This window comes from Bipolaris victoriae, assembly GCF_000527765.1.
Source record: "Bipolaris victoriae FI3 unplaced genomic scaffold scaffold_82, whole genome shotgun sequence".
NCBI classification, from domain to species: domain Eukaryota; kingdom Fungi; phylum Ascomycota; class Dothideomycetes; order Pleosporales; family Pleosporaceae; genus Bipolaris; species Bipolaris victoriae.
Genome location: NW_014575310.1, coordinates 1 through 22,786, shown reverse-complemented (window position 1 = coordinate 22,786; position 22,786 = coordinate 1). Strand labels below are relative to the sequence as shown.

The 22,786-nt window shown below is 50.4% G+C and overlaps 11 protein-coding genes across 11 annotated transcripts; 4 read left to right on the top strand and 7 right to left on the bottom strand.

Moving 5' to 3' along the window:
* Nucleotides 1-138: 138 nt before the first annotated feature.
* On the top strand, nucleotides 139-2,192 carry COCVIDRAFT_18458 (hypothetical protein; the record flags this gene model as incomplete). The annotated part of the gene is made up of 3 exons (XM_014698165.1): nucleotides 139-442; nucleotides 501-523; nucleotides 573-2,192. The coding sequence occupies 3 exons, from the start codon at nucleotides 139-141 to the stop codon at nucleotides 2,190-2,192; spliced, it is 1,947 nt and encodes a 648-aa protein (XP_014553651.1).
* Nucleotides 2,193-2,574: 382 nt separating this feature from the next.
* On the bottom strand, nucleotides 2,575-3,025 carry COCVIDRAFT_18457 (hypothetical protein; the record flags this gene model as incomplete). Its single annotated transcript, XM_014698164.1, has 2 exons — nucleotides 2,575-2,888; nucleotides 2,995-3,025. The coding sequence occupies 2 exons, from the start codon at nucleotides 3,023-3,025 to the stop codon at nucleotides 2,575-2,577; spliced, it is 345 nt and encodes a 114-aa protein (XP_014553650.1).
* Nucleotides 3,026-4,025: 1,000 nt separating this feature from the next.
* On the bottom strand, nucleotides 4,026-4,654 carry COCVIDRAFT_106949 (hypothetical protein; the record flags this gene model as incomplete). The annotated part of the gene is made up of 7 exons (XM_014698180.1): nucleotides 4,026-4,090; nucleotides 4,143-4,212; nucleotides 4,267-4,293; nucleotides 4,359-4,393; nucleotides 4,446-4,479; nucleotides 4,533-4,555; nucleotides 4,618-4,654. 7 exons carry the CDS (start codon nucleotides 4,652-4,654, stop codon nucleotides 4,026-4,028), a joined length of 291 nt encoding a protein of 96 aa, XP_014553666.1.
* A 310-nt stretch (nucleotides 4,655-4,964) lies between these two features.
* On the top strand, nucleotides 4,965-7,804 carry COCVIDRAFT_107045 (hypothetical protein; the record flags this gene model as incomplete). The annotated part of the gene is made up of 5 exons (XM_014698179.1): nucleotides 4,965-5,189; nucleotides 5,254-6,015; nucleotides 6,204-6,476; nucleotides 6,526-7,416; nucleotides 7,469-7,804. The coding sequence occupies 5 exons, from the start codon at nucleotides 4,965-4,967 to the stop codon at nucleotides 7,802-7,804; spliced, it is 2,487 nt and encodes an 828-aa protein (XP_014553665.1).
* Nucleotides 7,805-8,386: 582 nt separating this feature from the next.
* On the bottom strand, nucleotides 8,387-11,643 carry COCVIDRAFT_40310 (hypothetical protein; the record flags this gene model as incomplete). The annotated part of the gene is made up of 3 exons (XM_014698178.1): nucleotides 8,387-8,397; nucleotides 9,070-11,245; nucleotides 11,299-11,643. The coding sequence occupies 3 exons, from the start codon at nucleotides 11,641-11,643 to the stop codon at nucleotides 8,387-8,389; spliced, it is 2,532 nt and encodes an 843-aa protein (XP_014553664.1).
* Nucleotides 11,644-12,041: 398 nt separating this feature from the next.
* COCVIDRAFT_106957 (hypothetical protein) lies at nucleotides 12,042-12,278 on the bottom strand (the record flags this gene model as incomplete). Its single annotated transcript, XM_014698177.1, has 1 exon — nucleotides 12,042-12,278. One exon carries the CDS (start codon nucleotides 12,276-12,278, stop codon nucleotides 12,042-12,044), a length of 237 nt encoding a protein of 78 aa, XP_014553663.1.
* A 667-nt stretch (nucleotides 12,279-12,945) lies between these two features.
* Nucleotides 12,946-13,266, top strand: COCVIDRAFT_18453 (hypothetical protein; the record flags this gene model as incomplete). The annotated part of the gene is made up of 1 exon (XM_014698163.1): nucleotides 12,946-13,266. One exon carries the CDS (start codon nucleotides 12,946-12,948, stop codon nucleotides 13,264-13,266), a length of 321 nt encoding a protein of 106 aa, XP_014553649.1.
* An 883-nt stretch (nucleotides 13,267-14,149) lies between these two features.
* Nucleotides 14,150-15,804, top strand: COCVIDRAFT_40309 (hypothetical protein; the record flags this gene model as incomplete). Its single annotated transcript, XM_014698176.1, has 3 exons — nucleotides 14,150-14,220; nucleotides 14,323-14,966; nucleotides 15,062-15,804. 3 exons carry the CDS (start codon nucleotides 14,150-14,152, stop codon nucleotides 15,802-15,804), a joined length of 1,458 nt encoding a protein of 485 aa, XP_014553662.1.
* A 545-nt stretch (nucleotides 15,805-16,349) lies between these two features.
* COCVIDRAFT_18451 (hypothetical protein) lies at nucleotides 16,350-17,924 on the bottom strand (the record flags this gene model as incomplete). Its single annotated transcript, XM_014698162.1, has 3 exons — nucleotides 16,350-17,000; nucleotides 17,054-17,689; nucleotides 17,844-17,924. The coding sequence occupies 3 exons, from the start codon at nucleotides 17,922-17,924 to the stop codon at nucleotides 16,350-16,352; spliced, it is 1,368 nt and encodes a 455-aa protein (XP_014553648.1).
* Nucleotides 17,925-18,742: 818 nt separating this feature from the next.
* On the bottom strand, nucleotides 18,743-19,636 carry COCVIDRAFT_107021 (hypothetical protein; the record flags this gene model as incomplete). The annotated part of the gene is made up of 1 exon (XM_014698175.1): nucleotides 18,743-19,636. One exon carries the CDS (start codon nucleotides 19,634-19,636, stop codon nucleotides 18,743-18,745), a length of 894 nt encoding a protein of 297 aa, XP_014553661.1.
* Nucleotides 19,637-20,010: 374 nt separating this feature from the next.
* COCVIDRAFT_40306 (hypothetical protein) lies at nucleotides 20,011-21,417 on the bottom strand (the record flags this gene model as incomplete). Its single annotated transcript, XM_014698174.1, has 2 exons — nucleotides 20,011-20,176; nucleotides 20,228-21,417. The coding sequence occupies 2 exons, from the start codon at nucleotides 21,415-21,417 to the stop codon at nucleotides 20,011-20,013; spliced, it is 1,356 nt and encodes a 451-aa protein (XP_014553660.1).
* Between the last annotated feature and the right edge of the window lie 1,369 nt (nucleotides 21,418-22,786).

Here is a 22,786-nt window from a genome sequence, read left to right as displayed (position 1 = left end):
AATTTTCAGAAGCAGTAAACTTCACGTTCTCAATACCCCACGTTCTCTTTCTCAGTCACATTCGCATCAATCCACTCTCTGTCTCTCTCCATTTCTGCACAACCAAGCCGAGTGAGTTCCCACTTGATCAGCAACACCATGTCGTCTTGGGATCCAATCCTGCCGCCATGGTGGACACCTCCGTGGAGACCACCCCCGTGGTGGGACGCAGATACCAATATAAAAGACGGATCGCGTGGACAGAAGATCAAAGATGCATATGCAAAGGCAAAAGAATGCGCGTTATGCAAGAGCTTTGTGTGGCCGGCCAAGGGTGTAGAACTTCCAATCGACAAGTTATCGTCGTCTGCTAAAGCAGGCTGTGCTGGCTGCATGATTCTATGTGCCATTGCATCTTTGATTGAATATACAGAGCCTCCTAATGAAACGTATCCTATCAAAAGTATGCAGTTCAAAATGGAGCATTCACGAATCCTAGCTACATCGAATATGAACATTAGTTATGAGGCGTACTCTCCGTACAGTACGTCCAAACGTAACCATAGCGTGATGACGGATGCTGATTTCTTTAGTGCAACAAAATCCTTGGAAGATACCGTACCTTCCCCCAGAACTTGAAGTCGCATCATATTCTGGATCTAGTCATGCCATTAGACGCACGCTGTCCTGGCTACGGGCTTGCGACGAGACACATCAATCGTGCAAGCGCACTAATTTACCTCTGCCGTCGTGTCGTCCTCATCCAAGGACCACAGAATATCAGGCTTCATGAAAGTAACGGAGAGACCGAGCCCTATGCCTGTCTAAGTCACTGCTGGGGCAAGAGACATATCATTAGGACGACTACATCTAATCTCTCGCTCCACAAGCAGCAAATCAGGTGGGCTCAGCTCCCTCTCACATTCCGGCATGCCGTGTCCTTTGCCTATCGCCTTGGCTTAAAGTATCTCTGGATCGACTCGCTGTGCATTATCCAAGACGATATCGATGACTGGCGCCGCGAAGGAAGCAAAATGGCTCAAATATATTCTGGTGCTTACATTACACTCGCTGCTGCAGCATCTCGAGATTCATCAGGTGGCTGTTTCCGTCACAGCGCCGAACGTCCTCTCTTCCGCCTCCCATACCCGGACGAAAACGGGTCAAAGTTAGACCTCTGTGTCCGACCAAGAATAAAGAACACCAGCTGGGTCAACGGCAGAGCGCCCTTGTTACCTCGCGGATGGACATTGCAAGAACGACTGCTTTCTCCCCGGGTTCTGTATTTCGCGCACGAAGAGCTTGTCTGGGATTGCAAGACCAAGAATGACTGCGAATGCTCCATCCCACCCTGTCACGTCCCATACTCAAACGTGTGTAGTCTTTTCTGGCTGAACAACGAGCTGCAATTCAACAATGGTTACCCCTACAGACGTATCCCGTTAACATGGCACAAGATCGTGGAGCAATACACTCATCAACGCCTTACGTATGAAATGGATATCTTTCCTGCCTTGCAAGGCATAAGCAAGATGTTCTCCACGTATACCAAATCCCGCTATCTAGCTGGTTTGTGGGAAAACACACTGATGTTCGATCTGTTATGGGTAACTTATGGCGGACCCCACTGGCGGCCCCAAACATGGCGTGCGCCATCCTGGTCTTGGGCTTCTGTCGCAGATGAGGTATATTGGGACGGCCGGATCGACTACCGCCTTCTCCACGCCCGCGCAACGTGCACCGCTGCAAACATACAGCCAGTGGGCACCGACGACTTTGGAGAAATAGCATCCGCCAGTCTCACGCTGAGAGCCCGCTGTTTCTCCCGCGCAGCGCAAGAGCCATGGCTGCCTCTAACGTATCCACGTGGGGACATATTATCGCGTGTTGATTTAGCGTCTCCTCCTTGGGGGAAATGCGACAACCGTCGTTGGGCCACTGTTCATCTCGATTGTGTGATACCAGAATTTGACCCGACAAGGCCGCAGAGCAAAACGCTGGGACCAGAGACGTGTGTCAAGACGGTCGTTTTGGCACAGTATCCTTTCTCAGAAGAACGTGACATCACTACCTTTTATTGTCTGCTGCTACGCAAGACGGGGGAAGAGAAGCAGACTACGTACGAACGTTTTGGACATCTGGAGGTGTCGGGGAATCATGCCGATACATATAATCTTCCCTTGGATGAAGAGGAGACATTGTACATTGTTTGAGTGAACTGTACATTTAAGCAAGAGTTTTTTTTGTGAGCAGCAGAGAAAAAAAGAGATTGAACCCGTATTTCTGAGGCAGCGCGAATGAAAGATTATGGTATTATTTATCCAGGGTGTGTTTGGTAGAGAGACGAAAAAAAGAGACATGACAAGAAAAACATGCGTGGTATCAGGATGGTGAATAAACGCTAAACGCCCCTGTCCCGGAATTCCAAAAAAAACTTCCAAAGAATAACCTTGGGGATATCGTAACGGTCCTTTCTCCTTTCTCTCTCTTTCATTCGTACCCCCAAAACTGGTATCATGCGTTACTTCGCGCTTCAACGTAGCACTCCCAAACGTCCTCAACCCACACACCTTCCCCTCCCTTCAGCAACCCCTTTTATTTATACTGCGGCACGCCCTGAGGTACACCATGCGGTGGAGGCGGTCCCTGCCCACCCATCATAATCGGCGGTCCCCCCTGCCCCGGCCCTTGCTCCATCTGCTGCAGCACATCCGGGCGATACTTGATATCCTGCCAAAATCGGCAGGTGCGGCAGCCGACCTCCTTGTATGGTTTAAGTGAGAAGGGGATAACGGGAATAAAGCAGAACGTAAACCACTCCCAGCGCTTCATGACGGCCGTTTCAAAGTTGCCGCAGTTTTGGCATTGCACACGGACGCTCTCGGCGCCTTTGAGTGGGGAGGTGAAGGCTGTGAGGTCTGAGTTAGTTGAGTGAGATTGAGGGGCATTGCATGTGGTGATGATGCACGGGGGGAAGGGGGAGGTTTGCGTGGCAAGATGTATGGGAAGACGTACTGTGTGTTCCGCAGGTGAAGAAGAAGAACATTGTTGAGGGTTATGGGGCGCCGGGGTAGCGCTTCCTGGTTGTAGGTGATTTGGTCGCTTTCGCGCTGTTTATGAGACGGTGTGGTATTCCTCGTGGAGTCGAGTCGATTCAATTCGAAGTGATGCGATTCGCGCTTCAAACAGGTGGTTACGGTAAGCGCGTTGGTTTCTGTTTGATGGTAATTTCGTCACGCGTTGGATAAGTTGATAGTACTTCGGGACTGATGAAGAGTATGCGGCAGGTTATTTGGAGGGTAAAAGTGAAGTGTTGAGACGTCGGGTGATGTTGTAGCTCTGGTCAACGAATTCGTGGAGGTGTTGGCGCCGAGCTGGTCTGCGTCATCAATGGTTACTCAGCCACACTTGGCGGACATTTTCTCTACCGGTACTAGCGGCCGAGTTCGCCGCGCCACTGGGTATCTGGGGAAATGCAGGATGACCTGTACCGAATTTTTGTTGGATCACATTACTTGCACTTGTAATTTTGGTAGACCTCAGCCTATTCTATACGTAGATCACACATTACAAGACTTGGGCTTTGTTCTCAAACGTTCTTACATCCTGGTCATGCACAGTTAGGTCTGACAAAAGTTATCAATCACATGATCATGCTTCACACTTCACGCCATGATCAATACATTACAAGAAGAGCACAATCGTTTCATTATGATATCACTATCTTGACCTCCAAAGTCATCAAGATGCAAAGAAGGAGACTCGTCGCAGTCGTAGGATTGGGATGCGGTAATCTCATCGTGTCTAGGTGGTAGGACGCCATTGAATCGCGGAAAGCCCCCGAGTCCTGTTGAAAGACTATAGCCACATGCCGAGAAAAATATACAGTCTTCTAAGACGTACAGTGAAGACCGGTCGAGCACCACTCCAAGCTCCGGCTTGAAACGAGACGGCCTTCTTCACTCCGGGACCATGAGGCATTCTTTCGCAATGAGAGATGACATGGCTCGTGGATAGACGATGGACCCCACTCCGGGATGATGCATCTACTGTGTCTTGAAGAGCAAGATTGCGCAGTGACCGAGGTAGAAGTAGATGAAGTGCTTCGTCTCTGATGCAAGTCAGATGATACTGGTCATTACAAGGTCAAAAAGAATAATTACCGTGAGTAACGAAGCTTCCAAAGTTACGGCCTACGATGCAGTGCCATGTAGCACCCTTCCTGCTGTCAAACTACCTGGGCGTTAACAGACACTTATCACAGTCGTCAAGGGTCATGTCTCTCACCTCCTTCTTGATGTACTGAGCAATGTCCTGCGCACCAGATGTTAGTTTAAGACACTGTCGTGATCCCGGGTCGGTTGGGTAATGCGGCCCACCTTCTCGATAGTGAACTGCTCCATTGCCGATTGCGCTGCCCGGTGTCAGCTGTTCTGTCGGCCTCACGCAGTGTGGAGACAACTCACCGACTTCAATGGCCTCTTGCTGCATCTCTTCGCTCTGTCACACAAATGTTAGGAGAGCCCCAGAGAATAATTCCGGATGTTCCGTACCATGTCCGCCGACTTGATCTGGGCTGCCAATGATATCAGTTTGTGCTTTGGCAAAACTACCCGGCATAAACAAAAGGGGCCTTACCATCCTGCTTCTGGGTATCTGACTTTTCGCTTGCCATGGTGCTAGTTCAAGTTATTACACAAGTACTAGTTAAGGTATTGATCGTCCGGATAGAGGTGCGGTCTTATAATGGCGGAGAGTGAGGCTATGCTTAGGTTGCAGTTGCAAGGCGTGTGTTTAGTGTTTGAGTAGGCGCTCGCGCAGCCATAAGCCGTTGGCCCGAGCTCCCACATGCGCGCTAGTGCGCTAGCGCAAAACTGAGCATTAAGACTTTTTTTCTGGACGCGAACTTTTAACTAACATTCGTTGCATCCGCTTCCAGCACACCAAGCTTTGAGCAGGCCAAAGCGTACAAAGACTTCGGTAGCATGGAGTCTTCACGCATCTTCGTCCGCGGCCTACCTCCCAAGTTCACCGAAGATGATGTGCGCAAGCACTTTGCCAAATTTCCTGTCACAGACGTCAAGTTCTTTCCGCATCGACGGATAGGCTACATAGGCTACAAGACGCCAGAAGACGCTGCCAAGGCGGTCAAGTACTTCAACAAGACCTTCATCAAACTCACAAAGATCTATGTTGAGATTGCGCGCCCGGTAAGCACCTTCTTATCCTAACAGCGGTGACAAGCGGGGCTAATTAGCACAGATCGCCGATAAGGAACTACCAAAGTCGCGACGACAGCAGAAGCTGGAGAAGAGCACTGCTTCCAATGACGAGTACAAACCACCGCCGCGGCAAGAACACGAACTCAAGCGCAAACGAGACGAGGCTGAACAGGATCCCAAGCTCAAGGAGTTTCTCGAGGTCTATCAGCCGCCTTCAAAGACGAAGATTTGGGCAAATGGCGAGAGCCATGTAGATGAGGCAAATGCTGCTGAGGGCACCGCTGTTCCGGAGATTGCTGTGCTAGAAGAGGAGAGCGATGACGAATATCAAGTCATTTCGAAGAAGCCCAAGGTTGCAGTGGAACCTACAAACACGCCTGCTCCAGCGCAACCATCTTCTACTGAGGAGCCTGCAAAGGATCCTGTAGATGCAGTGGTAGCTACTGGTGAAGCTATGGAAGATGTACGGGAAGCGCCAACTGCTGAGCAGGGACCTGTTTCGGACATGGATTGGCTACGCTCAAGGACAAACAGAGTCCTGGAACTAGTCGAAGACGATGAAGTGCCTGCGGCAAACGTACCAATTTCCCAAGCGCCAGCACCACAGCCTCCTAGAGCTGCAGAAGACTCAGCCGAGGTAGTGGAGGCGCAGTCAGAACCCGCACAACCAACGGCGGAACACCCAGAGAGTGCTGCGCCTGACGAAGAAGACAAGATTCGTGAGACTGGTCGTCTGTACCTTCGAAATCTACATTACGAAGTGACAGAAGATGAGATCCGAAAGCAATTCTCCAAGCATGGAGCTCTTGAAGAAGTAAGCAGCTTTTTTTGCCACTCCGAACCCCATGCAATGATGATTATCGAGATAGGGACAACTGATGCTTCGGCATTTGAGGTGATCTCTCGAAAGCATTTTAGTAGATGTACTTTCTTTCTGATAGCAGGGAAACTTCTTCATCCATTCTTCAGACTATACCGAAGTATCTTTGCTGATCATTGCAGGTGCATGTGCCCTTGAAGAAGGCTGATGGCAAAGGCAAAGGCTTCGCATTCGTTCAATTTCAAAACCCGAACGATGCAGTCGAAGCATACCTTGACAATGATAACACCATCTTCCAGGGCCGTCTTCTCCATATCATTTCTGCCAAAGCAAAGAAGGATACCAAGCTGGATGAATACGAGATATCCAAGCTGCCTTTGAAGAAGCAGAAAGAGATTAGGAGAAAACAGAGTGCTGCCAAGGCAGTCTTCAACTGGAACTCGCTCTACATGAATGTCAGTTCACTCCGTCGTGTCTATAGGAAATATGCTCACATACCTCTAGGCTGATGCGGTCATGTCTACTGTTGCGGATCGCATGGGTATTAGTAAAGCCGAGCTGCTTGACCCTACATCGTCAGATGCAGCGGTTAAGCAGGCACACGCCGAGACACATATCATCCAGGAGACGAAGTCATACTTTGCACAACACGGAGTTGACCTTGAAGCCTTTCAGAGGAGCGCAAAGGGTGATCTTGCTATCCTCGTTAAGAACATTCCCCACGGTGTGACAGCTGATGAGCTCCGCAAGCTGTTCGAGGAGCATGGCACTGTGAATAAGTTCTTGATGCCACCAACAGGTATGACGGCAATTGTCGAATTCGCCAACGTTGCGCAAGCGAAATCTGCGTTCATGTCCTTGTCATACCGAAAGATGAAAGACTCGATTCTCTACCTCGAGAAGGCACCAAAGGATTTGTTCAAGGAAGGTGTAGCAACGAACTTTGTGCAAACCACCCTAGCAGCCTCAGTATCAACTTCAACGCAGCCTGGTACGAAGCTCAGCGCCGCCGATTTGCTGGTGGACGTTCCAGAACCGGAAGCAACCAACACCGCTACCCTGTATGTGCGAAACCTCAACTTTTCTACATCAACGGAGCGCCTCACCGAGGCATTCAAACCTCTGTCTGGCTTCCGTAGCGCCAAGGTCAAAACCAAGGTCGATCCTAAGCGAGGTGTGCTATCGATGGGTTTTGGTTTTGTTGAGTTCAATAGCCCTGAAACTGCGACAGCGGCTCTGCGGGCGATGGATGGATACGATTTGGAAGGACACAAGCTACAGATCAAGGCTTCCCACCGTGGCGCGGATGCTGCTGAAGAGCGTCGTAATGAAGATGCAGCAAAGAAGGCGGCTAGCACGAAGATCATTATTAAGAACTTGCCCTTTGAAGCGAGCGTACGATTTCTAGCTCTCTTATTCCCCAAGCGTATGCTAACATGAACTGCAGAAAAAGGAAGTTCGTGCTCTGTTTGCTCCTTACGGCCAGCTTCGGTCTGTAAGGGTGCCCAAGAAGTTCGATGCGTCATCACGTGGTTTCGGTTTCGCAGAGTTTACTACGAAACGCGATGCCGTTAACGCCATGAATGCCTTGAAGAACACTCACTTGTTGGGTCGTCGTTTGGTTCTTGCATTTGCTGAGGCCGAATCTGATGACCCTGAAAAGGAACTCGAGAAGATGCAGCAGAAGGTTGGAGCACAGGCTAACAAGGTCGCGCTCCAACGCCTTACAGAAGGCGGTCGCAAGAAGTTTAACGTTGCAGGCACCGATGATCTAGACGATTGAGTACAAACATGTCCGGTAGGAATTACGTGCGCAACACATGCCGGCCTGAAGGTCATCCCTCGCTTCCCGGTTGCGGAAGTTGGGACGCCCTTGGCCGCAGCATACTTAAAGTAGTATCGTACTATGACCACACTGCGCATGAACGCTATATCTGGACTGTCGGGTTCTAAGCCTCCATAGGATATACGCCCAGCAGTGCGTACCAAGGGGCGCAGTCAGTCCAGCGCGTTTCATACCGCTTCCAGAGTACGGAAGCCACAAACGGGACGTTTGCCGATCATGCAGATCTGACGTAGTTTGATGTTCATGAAAACTGACATCTATACCACTGTGCTGAGCGATTTCTGATGGCTCTCACTAATATCCAGCCATTGAAGGCCGATAAGCCAACAGTCGGCTCGTCACAACTGTCCCTGCTAACCACGCATTGTACAAGATTACAGCACACAAGAGCGTTGCCACGGTTATCTTCACTTGAATCATCAGTAAGACCCGCGACGATTTGGTAGTCTTTCTTACAACCTAAAGTGCACTGCCTTGATTTTTCGGCAGAGTCTACTTTACTTCTTTGACTGAACACTACTATTCTGGGCCTAGCGAATTTCGCATCGCACCTGACAATCGGTGCTATATCTCCAAGGCTGTCACATAATCCTCCAACCTGAGCTAGGTTATCTGAGCTGGCCGTTATTATATAATTGCAGGTTCCCTAAATGGTCGAATTAGGTTTCTTTCATTCCGCCAAATAATTTCTAAATTTAAAGGCTGCTTCTCCATGAATGCCTACATCTATGTCTTTGACGTGCTTTTGGTGTATAAACGTAGCAGCTCAACTGTGTCTCTACGTCCATATCGTTCCGCCATCATCAGCGCCGTTGATCCCTTCTTGTCTTTAGCGTCAACGTCGGCCTTGCCAACGCTAAGCAGCAGCTCAGCTATGTCTCTATGTCCATTTACTGCCGCCACCATCAGCGCCGTTAATCCAGTGTTGCTTTTCGCCTCAACATTAGCCTTGCCAACGGTAAGCAACAGCTCAACTACGTTTCTGCGTCCATTTGCTACCGCCTGTATCACCGCCGTGTATCCTTCGTAATCTTTCGTCTCAACGTCAACCTTGCCAACGGTAAACAGCAACTCAACTGTGTCTCTATGTCCATATGCTATCGCGATCATCATCGCCGTCGTTACCTTATTTTCCGTATTTTTCGCGTCAATGATAGCTTTGCCAACGGTAAGTAGCACCTCAACCGTGTCTCTATGTCCACCTCTTGCTGCCTCCATCAGCGGCGTCCATCCGCCGTTGTCTCTCGCCTCAACGTTAGCCTTGCCAACGCTCAGTAGCACCTCAACTGTGTCTCTATGTCCGCCTTTTGCCGCCTGCATCAGCGGCGTCCATCCGTCGCTGTTTTTTGCCTCAATGTCGGCTTTCCCAGCCTGTAGTAACACCGCAAGAACGTTCCTGTTCCCATTCTCGGCAGCCCATTGGAAACGCATCCAGTAGTCCTTGTCCGCCTTGTTAAGCTCAGACGCACGACTGTAGATCAGCTTAGAACAAAGCCTGAAAATGGCGGTTTCATGTCCAGACACATAAAATATATGGTTCTGCCAATAGGTCTTTGCATAAGCATAGAATCTAGGTACGTGCTCTGACTTAGAGTTGAAGGAGCTGTACGCTTCCGCGAGAGCTTTACTCATATCAAATTCGTGTTGCCGTCTTGATCCGAGCAACTTTATAGCCAGATGACGAGCGGTGCTTGACGAGCTGATAGTGGCTTGCACAATCTTAGATGGTGCGGACTGTGCTACTATAGGATGGACCTTGATTCTTGATAGCTCAGTCCCGAAGACATTATAGCCGAGGTACGTGACAACTGTATCTGCCAACATCCTTTGCGCCTCCTGAAACGAAAAGTTGCTATTAAGGATATACTGCTTGACGCTATGATGTATAACTCGAACGGTAAGCTCCTCTTCGTCAACAGAAAGTAGGCATCCACAGCAAGCCAGTGCTGAGTAGACATCATTCAAGATTTTGGAATGATCCCAAGTTGTATCTCCAGGAGTAACGCTTAGGGCTTCCCGCAACTCTTCTGTTGTTAATGGCTGGTAAGCTGCAAGCACAAACTGTAGTGTCTTCGTTTGGAGTGCTAGATCTGAGTTTCCTGAGTTTCCTGACTTTACTGACTTCCGTAGAATCCTAGCAAATGTCTCGGAGAGGTCTTTGGGCAGGTCTGCTAGTGCTTCTCGGATAGCGTGATCAGTCTTCATACCGCACAAAGTCTGGATTTGAAGCGCCACCCAGAGGAACATTCCTTGTGAGCCTTTTGATAATGTGTCTTGAATCTCGACGATTAGAGTTGGATCTCCAATTGTTAGGCGTTTTTGGCGAAGGCAACGTTCAAGGTCTGCTTCGATAAAGGCGTCGATGTCTGGGTTGTCGTCTGGTATGGAGACAGCGCGAGTGGCCAAGAGCTGATTACTAGTAGTAATCGACTGTAGGCCATTGCTTGGCTCTTCTCGAAAAGAAGCACAGACTAGCATCTTTAGCTTCACCTGGATCCTCCGGATTGCCTGCACTAACGTCTCTTTCTCTTCATCATCACATTCATCTAGGCCATCAAGCACAAAATATACCTTTGCATCAGCGGAAAAGCCTCGAAGAAGCATTCCAAGCACCGTCTCAGTATCGCCTATAGTGTGGGCTTTTTCGCAACTCTTAGCAAGTACGCCAAGATCTGGAACAGTACGTAGAAGCTGTTGTGCCAGTGAACCGATGATCGTCCGCGCCCGCAGACTTTCTGGAATGTCATGTTTGCAAAAGAAGTATGCCACCAAGGGTGGGTCTTTAGCGGAGAGGCTAAGGTCGTCCACGATATTGGCCAGCAATACCGACTTTCCCGAGCCCAGTTTACCCACATACAACAGCGTGCTAGAATACGAGCTATCCCTCCACTCTTGGTACTCTGCTTGCTGCTTATAGAAGGACATATTACCGGCCTTTCGAATTTGCTTCCACGTTACTTGATAATCGTACGTAGAGCAAAACTTGAGTACCCGCGCGTTAGCTGCAAGTCTCTGTTGATATGAGGTAGACTTAAACATTTGCCTCGTTAAAGCCCTAAGATCAGAGCTCTCTTGAGCTTCACTTACGTCCATCTGCTCCTTGATAGAAGTTGCCCACTTATGAAGATCTGTCTGGAAGGTCTTTAAGCGCGCATCGCTTAGCGAGGAGGCAAATTGCTGGATAGTCGATTTCTGACCGAACTTGAACAGGTAATGACATAGGCCAACTACCACGATAAAGTACTCAGAGAGGTTTGATTGTAGCTCCAAAGACCGAGGGTATAGCAGGGCAATCGCTTGGTAGCGCGGGGCAGAACGGCCGACATCCATGAATAGCGAGGACAGCTTATCGATGTAGTTCGAAAGATTCACAATCGACTTCGGTGTATCAGCAACTAATCACGACAACGATGCAAGAAGAGGACACTAACCAATAACGACATGCGTACCAATGACCATACGCCACACGCTACCAAGTTCTGTGATCCTCCAATTATGATATCTCCAAGAGTCGCGAACTGTTGAACTCCGTGAAGGAAGGAAGTAAAACGAGGCCCAAAACATGCATTACTAAACTTCTGTGATGTGCGACGATCGACCTCAGCCGTCAGCTGCATAATGTCATGTGGACTAGGTGGTTTTAAGAGCGACTGCGATCTTTGAGTTCTGAACATCGACTTTTGCTCATGTGAGAGGTCGGCTTCAAACTCTGAGATAGCCTGGACAAGGCGTATCTCCGGCTTTAAGGGCGAGGCTTTCGCCAGGGCACTGGACATAACTACTACTAAACAGCTGCAGTGCAGCAAACTGTAGCGTAATCTTAAATCGGCGTTCTCCTTCCGTTTTCTAAATAAGAGTCGTCTTGTATGTAGGGAAAGAGGTTGGTTGGATGGTCCTCGAAACTGCTCTACGTGCACCAGGGTTGCTGGAGACCAGGTTCAAAACAGCGCCTGAGTAGCTAGTATCTGAGGGTTTAGACTGTGGCAGAAGCGAAAAGTAATGCGTAACAAAGTGGGAATAAGAAGGGTAGAATGCCCACGATCAGGCTGAAAGATAATTAAAGTGTTTCGCACCAAGCTGAACGTGGCTGCGCATCTTAGCCGCCGACCCCCTGGTGCGGCGCGTTCGTGTAATCCTGCTAAGGTCAGGTCTGAACACCAAAGATCTGGTCACACTACAACGTGTGACAAGTGGTAGGTATGTAGGCTCGATAGTCATGACACGACCTGAAACACTGAAGTGTGTTGACGGTGGATACCTTTGGATGTCGTAGAAGGCCCATCTGCGTTGAATCATCTTGAGCTGCCGCTTGCCCGTCCCTGGGCTTACGCCATACGTTCATCACATGTTCGTCGCCACAACGAGAGTATCTTTTCACTGCTATACGTTCTGTAGTCAAAACGTTGCGCATCCATAACAAGAGAAGCAACAATCCGTTCCGTCGGAGGGTAGACGGGGTGTAAGCCTAGGGCACATTGCATGGTCACGTGAAGCATCTAGCGACCAATCAGCCCACTACTCTGTATATACAAGCTTAGATTACAGGCCTCTTGGTCATCAGATCAATACACTTAATAGTAGCTTTAGATACACTAACGAATATCTTGAAGTCTTTAAGATAGCAATTGTCGGTATGACAAAAGGAAAGACAGAGGTAGGTCGTAGTTATAGTACACCACGCTGTACATAGCTTCTCTACAAATTTGACCAAGCCTGCTATAACTTTGCCTTCTATCATTAAGACTGAGCTTTGCTGCCTGATCGTTACAATAATAGACCAGATTGAACTTGATGAAATAGTAGGCCGCTGATTGGTATTGCTTGAATATTTTCATGGTTCTGCGCAATGGGATGTTCTACCCGGGGGAAGGAGGTTAGACCTTGCCATTGGTACAAACTCGCATACACTGTGACCTTCGCATGAGGCTCAGTGTGCCCATAGGAACTTCTCTGTGGCAATTTCCCCCAGTGGTCTTGCATCAATTCCACTCAACCTGGACTAAATGAACACCTCGATACCCATCAACGGGAGCGATTACTCTGAAGGATGCCTAAGATTTTCACTTATAGAAGGCACCATGCCTAGCGTATATGACAACGGTCTTGAGATCGGTTGTGGTAGCATCCCTGACAGCAGCCCTTCACAGCCTGCCTTTAGCAGCCCCGCATATAAAGAGATTAGCGACAGAAACGTGAATCTAGAAGATTTGCAAGAGCTTATCAACTTGGGACAACAAGAATGGGCAGGACTGAGAGTTGTTATGACCGAAGAAGACCCTCCCGTTCCCATGATCGTAGCCACCAACATTCACAACACTAGCCCTGTAGCTTGCTACTCCACAAAGCCGAACTGGCAGCATACGAACTTGGTCTCTTATCTAAAGAAAGCATCGGAGTAGTATCAAACTTGTCCGGTTAGCGAAAAACAAGACCGAATCTCTCAAGTACACGAAATGCTTGTTGAAGATGATTTTCATGTACAGGGTTCTTGATTCAAAGGCCCGACCGAGCATGGCTTTATGATATACAAACAGATGGCAATCAGCTCATGTGGGCCTCTCGAGGAGTGCATCAATCATTCCAGAATATTCTATCTTTTAGTAGGGATATGGGCAGATGAACTTATGGGTAGGGAAGACTAGAGGGACTTGAGATCATGCACTCAGTTGGTAATGCAGATAAGGATAGGGAATATTGATAATGCAGGATGAGAATTGCAATTGCTGCTGAGCAAGCAGGTTTTTGATTGATATCCACATAATATTCGTCAATACAGGCCATTTCCGGGTCTAAGGCTTGTGATTCGGTAATTATCGAAGTGATTAAGTAGTGATTTCCCACAACCTACAAGATGAATAACATATGGTAAATGACAAGCCAAGGGCATACTATCACACTCTCATATTGTTGCATAAACTGTACAAACTATCAAGGCTCAAAATATCGCCTAGAATCCACCTAACTATATCTGAATAAGGGCGAGTGAGTGTGACTAAATGAGGAGTGAAACTGGGTGAAGCTGGAGACAAGCAACGCTCACTGCAAGACGGACGGACGGGCTGAGCGGTCTGCCTATCAATCCTCGCCTCGGAGCCTTCAAATCCTTCAACAGCAATCAAACCAATCCTGTCTTGTATTGTGCTAATCAATCACCTGAGTCGATACATTTACAGCAAAGAGTGCATGCAACGGCGCGTCGCATCCTACAAATACGCCATCACGCAATCACAAGGTCACAAGCTGCCCCGCTAAGCCGCTTGAGACATTTCCCCACCTCAACCAATGTCCGGGACAGCAAACGGTTACGCGCTCGATTCCATTGCCATGGGCTCGGCGGGAGATGACCTCAGAAAGTATTTAATTATACCGTCTGCATCACTTGACACTTCACATTCATTATCCTCAAATTCAGAACTACCTTATACTACGACCAAACCACGCTCGTCTATCTCTAGTTTCGACACAATCGTGGAATACGATAGTATAACGACTCGCGGTAGTACCGGCAAGGCTGAAGAATCCAACATGGAGATTGACACGCCCACACAACTGTCCATGTTCAATTCTGCGCATACTGAGCAGGAGCCGATGGCTCGTGCAGCTCCGCCGTCGGGTATCCTAAGTATGGACGACTTTATGAAGCAGAACCAGGATGAGCACCAAGCACAACGTGAGGCGAGGTATGCTACTACTGTTCCTCCAGCAAAGAAGGCAAAGTCGAGTGAGAATGCGACGCCGCTTACCCCAGTTGCGGTTGGTGCCCGGTCATCCAAGCATACGATACTCTTGCATGAAAAGTATCAAGCTCTTGGTATCCAGCAACCGCTGTTCACTTATGAGGGGAGCAGCAACTCAAGCTGGGCTGCCAGAGTTAGCTTTCCTGGTCTTGAAGATGTCGAGGAACTGCAAGGACTGAGTGGGGATAAGGGATTCAACAGCAAGCAGGAGGCCAAGGAAGCATTGAGTGAGAAGGCGTTTGCAGTGCTGGAAGAGATGGAGAGGCAAGGTAGAGTCAAGAAGGCTGGGAAAACCCGGAAGAAGAGTGTAGGAGGGCAGCTAGAGGAGCAGCCAGTGGAAAACTATGTTGGCAAGCTACTTGGTAGGTATACCTTATTCGTCTGTTCGATATATCACATGTCCTTCAGAAATATGATATCAAGAAAAAGCCCAGTACAAACTAACCACCCCAACCAGAATACCAACGCTCAATCTCTGGCCCCCAGCCAACCTACACCGACTACCAATCCGGCACCCAGTTTGCCTGCCTCCTAACCTTCGAAGGCCACCCCAAACCCTTCGGCACCCTCACTTCCCTCTTCTCCTCAAAGAAAGCAGCGCGTCAAGACGCCGCCCGCCACGCCGTCGAGCACTTCAAAGCCCTGGGCACCTGGCCCCAAGACACGCCCATCGGCGGCATCAAGAAGAAGAAAGCCTCGAAAGCCTCCCCACCATCTCCATCTCCTCCTCCTCCTTCTTCTTCTTCTTTCTCCTCTTCCCTCCTCTCACCCATCCAACCCCCAACTCCCAGTCAAAGTACCAGTGCCAGTACTGTGGGTACCAGCTTCGCCCAACGCGTCGCCACCCTCGCCGCAACCCTCGCCCTCCCCACCCCAGAATGGAAATACGTCTCGCACCCCTCCGACCCCGCCTTTCACTCTGTCGCTTGTTTCTTCCGCGACGCAGGTCCGCACGAGGGCCCCATCGGCGAGGTGCGGAATGTGTTTGGCAAGAAGAAGGCCAAGGAGGAGTGTGCGCGGTTGACGCTCGAGTATCTGCTTGATGTTAGGGACAAGAGGCGGGCGTATGGGGCGAGGATGATGGCGGGGGTTGTAGGGGGAGAAGGCGTGGTTGGTGGGGTTGAGGGACGGAGGGTGGAGAGTGGCGGGGAGGGGAGTGAGGATGAGTTTGTTGATGCGGAGGAAGGGGGGTTGATTTGAGGTTGGTGCATGACATACACTTTTAATGGACTTGAATAGCTTAGGATTGAAACAACGAGTTAATCTTCTATGGGTTAGAGACTCATAAAATCAAACGTTTGGTGGACAATTCTAGTTTTGGTGTAAAGGGGGGGGGGGGGGTATAAATCTCATAACACTAATACTTAGACTCAACCCCAGGTAACAAAGGTCAATACACACACACATATCCCGCCATCTCACTCGACATATCCCTGCCAAAAAGAACAAGTCAAGAACATAGTATCCAACGATGCGGAGAAGAACGGTAAAAAAAAAGAAGAAAAGAACCATCCAGCCGAAACGCTCATCTAAGAAACCAAAGTCATTTTTGGAAGTAGTAGGTGTCTCTTTTCTTTCTCTCTCTCCCTGGAGAAAAAAAAATCCCTATTCATACCACCCATTGATAAAATACTCCACAGCACCCCAAGTCCGCCCGTTTTTGCCAAGATAGAAAAAAAAGACACTTTTTTTAATGCCATGATGATCCCCTAAAAAAGACGACAACAACGACAAGAAACAAGTACTTAGGAAGAGTCGGCTTTTCTCTTAGAGCGATCGCGCTTCTTTTCCTTGCCGGCCTTTTCAGCCTTCTCGGCCTTTTCAGCTTTTTCCAGGGCGGCATTCTCCTTGTCGCCGTCAGCCTCGGTGTTACGGGTGCTGCGGCTGGACTTTGTCTTCTTCTTGGTGGTGACTGTTTCCTCGGGGACAGGCTCGTCTTCGTGAGGAGAGGCGGGGGCTGGGGCAATAGGCTGGGGCGCGGCCTTTTCCTTCTTCTTCTTGGTGTCCTTCTTCACGGGTGTTTCGGCAGCTGCGGCAGTGGTAGGAGCTGGGACTGGGGCTTGTGATGAGCGTGCGTTGGGGAGGGGCACAGGAGTCGAATTTGTGGCAGCGGGGGCAATGGAGATAGGAGCAGAGTTGCCATTGACGGCGGGAGTCGTCTTCTGGCGCTTGCGTGGGGTCTTTGCGGGTGGAGAGGGAGCTTTGGCGGGTGCCTCTTCCTCGTCCTCTGAAGAGGCATCAGAGTCAGCAGCACCAACCTCAGCTTCAATGTCGGCGTCGTCGGAGCCTTCGTCTTCCTCGACCAATTCAGTGGCCTTGATGCCCTTGTTGGCAATGTACTCGGCCAGTTCGGCCTTGTACTCCTCCATTGAGTTGCGGTAGGACGCCTTCCATTGCTGCAGAATGATTAGCACAGGATGAAAAATTGTGTTGCGCCGAGAAAACATACCTCCTTTTCCTCTTCGGGAAGTTCGTTCCAGCGCTTGTTTACCTCGAGCTGAACAGCATTCTTCTCAATCTGACCGCCCGGAGGAAGGGCAGCCTCGAGATCGGCCTTGACAATGGGACGGGCATGCTGGTGGTAGAGGAAAGCAGCCGTGAGGGGCTTCTTGGGGGCATTGGGGTCCTTTTCCTTCTTTTCGCGCTTGCGCTTCTTGCCCTTGCTGGCCTCGGCGGACTTATCGACGGGAGCAAGGACCTGCTTTGTCTCGTCAACGGCGTTCCTCCCGGCTTCCATGACAGAGGCAGCAACGGCAGCTACATCATTGAAAGGGGGGATCTCGCCCTCCTCGCCGCCGAGGACAGAAGCGCAATGCTTGCGATAGTTTGTCAAGAGGTCGGTAATACCGTGCTGGACGTGGATAAGACCGGCCTGTAGGTTGTGGAGCGAGGCAATGACCTGGTCATGATGGTAAGCTTTTGAACTATGGTTGGCCACGGCCATTTTGTCTGCGCTCCGTGATTTGGGTGGTGTGGAGTGGGCTGGCCGAGTCGCGACAGGTTGCGACAAGGGTGGAGGTTTTGGCAGAAGCGCAGGGAGGGAGGTTGGCAGAGCGGGCATTTCTGGGTCGCGTGGACGAGGCGACTGGAATGATGGCAGTGGGCAGGAAGAGAGAAGGGTGGGTGGCGCGGTGGTGGGCGTTGGCCGTGGGGGATGGGTGGTGTCATTGGCGACCCGGCGACTGAGGCAGGCGCGTCGCGGGTTGAGAAAAACAAGAGTTGAAGGGCATGGAACGTACCGAGTCGCGCGTCTTTTTGTACTCTGCCGTGGAAATCATGAGGTCGCCCGTGGCTTCCTTCTTCTTTGTGGGGGGCGCCATGGTGTGGGTGAAAGGGCGGGTTGGAAGGGCGGGTTGGGAGGGGATGGGGATGATGGGGTGGTGGTTGAGAGGGGGGAAGGGCTGCAGAGCTGCGAGGGCAGATGGGGAGGGACGGGACGGGGGCGAGGGCGAGGGCGGGCAGTGGGGAGGGATGGGCTTAAGTGACAGGCGGCCCTCGCTAACCCGTGGCCTGCATTCAGCGCTGTCGGCCGCCCATCCGCCGCCCCAAACACCAACTCGCCCTGCTAACTTTGTTCCTTTTCGCCCGTAACTTGCGCGACGCGTGCCCGTCTGTTATCTATCTCGTATATCCTGCGCATTCATTGTCACCACGCCGCTGCACCCGACTGCATGCACGGTTAGATGGCTGTTTTTATTACTTGCTCCTGTGGCGCGTTCAAACAACAAGATTAATGAAAAAATCTACCCATATCCTATTGCGCGTAGTGTAATTACCAATTGCTGTTGTGTTGTGCACTGCATCCCTACTCTGGCTGGCCTTGTGCAGCCAAGTCGCCCTTCAGCCGCCCAGCCAGCCAGCGCTGCTCTGCCTGCCTGCCACAGCTGCCACAGCCCCTGCCGCCCACCTCTCTTCGGCGCCTTTGGCGGCACAGTGCTCACCTACACGCCCCGTCCTCTTGCAACCATCTGCCCAAACAGCGCCCTGCTTCTGACTACGGCCTGGACGCATCCTCACCGACTACACATACAATATCCCAGCATCACGCACTTTTTTCTGATTCATCATAGTACTGGCAGCCTTTCAACAGCTGTCACTCAGCACCACCACAATCAAGTCGACGTCTTGAATTCATGCTCTACTCTTCAAATCTGCCGCCTTCGCTGACATCAGGGTATACATCGAACCGCCTCTGTCCATACAATGGCACGCCCTTCCGAACCTCCTCAATCTTGCCCGCCTCCAGCTCCTGCATCAGCACACCCTCCTTCTCGTCCAGCTGCTCCATGACCTGCGCATTCGGATCCACTACCATACTATGACCCCAAGCGTTATACTCGGCCTCCATGTCCCGCGCTGGACTGCACAGTCCCACATAGACCTGGTTGTCGGTTGCTCGCGCTCTCGCTAGCAGTTCCCAGTGCAGCGCTCCAGTCGTCAAGTTGAATGCGCCGGGATACAGCAGCAGAAACGCCCCCTTTCTCGCCGCAATCGTAGCCAGCTCCGGAAACCGTATGTCGTAGCATATCGCAATCGCAATCTTGCCATACTCGGGCAGCTCCACCAGCGTAATCTTGTTGCCCGGTGACAGCACCTCGCTCTCCTTGAACCGAATCTTGCCAGGGATATCAATGTCAAACAAATGAACCTTGCGATGCGTCGCAATCAGCTCTCCGCTCGGCGCAAACGTCAGACTCGTGTTGTACAGCTTCTTTGAGTCCTGCTCGTCGCGCTCGGGTATGCTTCCTCCCACCAGATACACCCCCGCATCGCGTGCCAGTTTCGACAGCGCGTGGAACGTTTGCGACTGCGACTCTGATGGCGGCGACGGCCGCAGTGTCTCCGCGTACTTGTCAAAATACTTTGTTCCGTACGGCGAGTTGAAGCATTCCGGCAGCACCACCAGCTTCGCCCCCGCCTTTGACGCCTCGAGAACTTTTTGCCGTGCAGACGTTAGGTTCGCCGCCTTGTCCGCGCCCGACGCCAGCTGGATCAGCGCGAGCTTTAGCGACTTTTTGAGAATCGACGTCATTCTGCTAAACAGCCACAAGCTAGGAAATGCAAAGAAAAAGGAAACAACTGATAGCGGGGCTCAGGCCTATGCACAAACCGCTCGTGTAGGAACTACTAGTCATACCCTCGTGTGTTTTAAACCAGCTGTTGGAGGCGTTGGAGTAGCTTTGGGGTGGGGTAAGTAGTGTGCAGTGGGGCTGACAATGTCATTGCTCGTACTCACGCCATTTCGGATCAAAACCGCCAAGCCCATATGCAGGGCAGGAACTACTGGGTTAGGGTATGGGCATGTTTGCATCCAACCAGAGGTGAGTTGTGTGAGTGAAGCTAGTTTGAAATATGCACATATTATGATTAACTATCTAACTATTTTGCCTTTATATTTTCCTACATTCATGCAGTGACTTTGAGCGTATCGTCTACATCCTCCGTCACTTGAACCTCGTGGCTCTTTTCCAGTTCGGAGAGGATAATCCATGTAGGAAAGACACACAGGACCGTGATGCCAAAGTTGAGTCCAATGCTGACAAAGTGGTTAGCGCCGCCTTCGGATTGCATACTGTCTTGCGTGTTAGCAGTGCCATGTAAAATCATCGCAGGAAAAACTTACGCCCAAGCAATAGTCTGACCCAGGGCCTCGACACCCCTCAGAATACCGGTAAGATGGCTCAGGTTGGAAAGATCCGTGGCGTACTGTCCAACGAGCCAATACAGAAACTGCTGGAATGCCTGACCGCCAAACTGCCAGAAGAAGACGAGTGCATAGCTCTTTCCGAATCCGCCCCGGAACCAGTCGAACACGGGTGCCTCGGGGGCGTCGTAAAACTGCTTCTGCAAGATAGTCGCCCAGATCCAAGTTCCTACCAGAATGGTAACGATGGCGCAGAATGCAATGCGGCCGCGCGTCTTGATGTGAATCTTTTGGTTGTCGAGCAAAAACGCAATGATGAATGACGAGAAGATTCCGGCAAAGTTTGTGAAGAAGCTAGAGAAGGCGCGGGAGCGGACGGTGAAGTAGGTGGTGAGCCAGGTGCTCATGAAGCCGTTGTAGAAATAACTGATGAAAAAGGCAGGCAGCAACAGCAGGATACGTCGGCTGATGAACTGCTTGCCTACCGCCTTGAACTCTGCTCCCCACGTAGCTGCGCGCTCAACCACGATCCGCGTACCATCGCGTCGCCACACTTTGTCTGCTGGGCTGAGGCAGAGTGCGACAGGGAGACCCAGACACATGATGACGATGAAGACAATGTACGTCGTCGAGGACACTGAGCCCACAGTCTTCTTGTTTGCGTTCAAGCCCAGATTGATGGATCCGCCGACAATCGGTCCCAGAGCCTTTGCCGTCTGCCAGATAGCCAGGTAGAAAGCGCGGTCGCCCGGTGAGGGATATCCAATGATGATAGCCGCTTCCGCCGCCCAGAAGAATCCTGCACTGATTCCACACAGCGCAGATCCAAACAGCATAAACCAGGTATTCGCCGACACATTGTTCGTGTACAGTCCAGCGCCATACAACGGGTACCCAATCGCTCCCAGCGCAAGTCCATACTTGAGTCCAATCCGATTGTTAATCGCTCCGGCGGCAACACACACAATGGCGAAGAGTCCGTATACCAGGGCATTAGCTGCGGATACCGCGTAGGGCTCTGCTGCTCCACCGGCACCCAGTCCTCCAAGTGCATCCCACATGCCCGGCGCCGTGAACGAGACTCCGCATGCTACGAGGATCTGGAATGGAACCGATCGGAAAAAGGGACCGGACCCCTTGGGTCCTGAAAGCGACGATGTGGAGGACATGTCGAGGGATGTGTGGGGAGAACTAAGGAAAAAGAAGGGTGAAGATTGATGAACTACAGGATAACTGGAGAGACAAGGGCTCAAGTATATATACACATGAAGCATAAACTACGTAAGAAACCTTGCACCCCATTCAATTGTCCCAACAAATCAAAAAAAAATCCAAGACCATGCCGTCTTTCTTTCTCTTGGCTAGGTCTAGAAACCACGCACTCACCCGTTTCCCCAATTTTTTGTTTTGGCCTTGGTTGTGGTTGCACTGATGAAGGGGTTGCGGGCTCGAAAAAAAACCCTCGATGATTGTTTTACAATGGGGCAAAAGCACGACATCTGCGCTAAGTGCAAAAATGTTCTCTCCAACGACACACGTCGACCCTTCCGCGCCCCCTGGCACTTACTCGCGTCCGCTCACCTCCAGCATTAAAACTTTGTAATTTATCAAGTTAAATTTTTTTTTGCGCCGTGGCTTGTCGGATGGATTCGCTTTTTTGTCGGGTTATGGGGGTTGTTGTATGGAGCAACGCAGTCCCCCCCCCCCCCGTGCGGGAATTCGGAATTCAGGGCCCCCAAGCACGTTCTTTATTGGGGTTATGCATGTGTAAGTTTTGGAAGCCCCGCATGGCGAGTTGTGGAGTAGGGATTGGGTCGTGAGTTTGCTGTGTAGGTTATGTACGGCTCTAAAGGGGGTAATAGACTGGGTAGGAAACTCTTTATTCTGAGCTGGGGGGGCTTGATTGGAATTATGGATACGATGAGTTATCCTTTCTTGCATGTCTTATTTGTAATATGGGCTAGGGCTTCTTGGTATATTCTTTGTATTATTATTGGAACAAGAAGTTCAATCGGATGGAGCAAGAACAGGAGTACATTGGCTATTTTGCATCGTCCTCTTTGATCCGTGCGTCAATGTAATGTGTTACGTTTATCAGATACGCATATCCTTTCTCGATTATACGCAGTCCACGATTTCAGATATCCAGCTATAGCATAGATACTAGTCGTAAATTGATGAGAGTACGTTGGGTTGGGGTCGCCAAGGATGCCCTACTTAGTCCACGTGATCGGACCTACATTAATCCGACTTTTTACAAATGCTTTGGGAACGTCGATTTTTCTAATTTTCTACGGATTTGAATTACCAATCCCCATTTTTCTGACACATACGGCCATAGATTCAAGAAATTTAGCCATCCCGTTCGATCTGGCCTATACAAGCTTGAAATCGGCGGATTAGTAGTCAGGTGGGTGACCACTGGCGAATCCCCGCTGTCGTATGTTTTTGAAAAACTTTTTCATTTTTATGATTTTTTGCTTAAACACGTGATACATCTTGGCATCCGGAAAGTAGTTTTTCCAGATCGTAGTATTA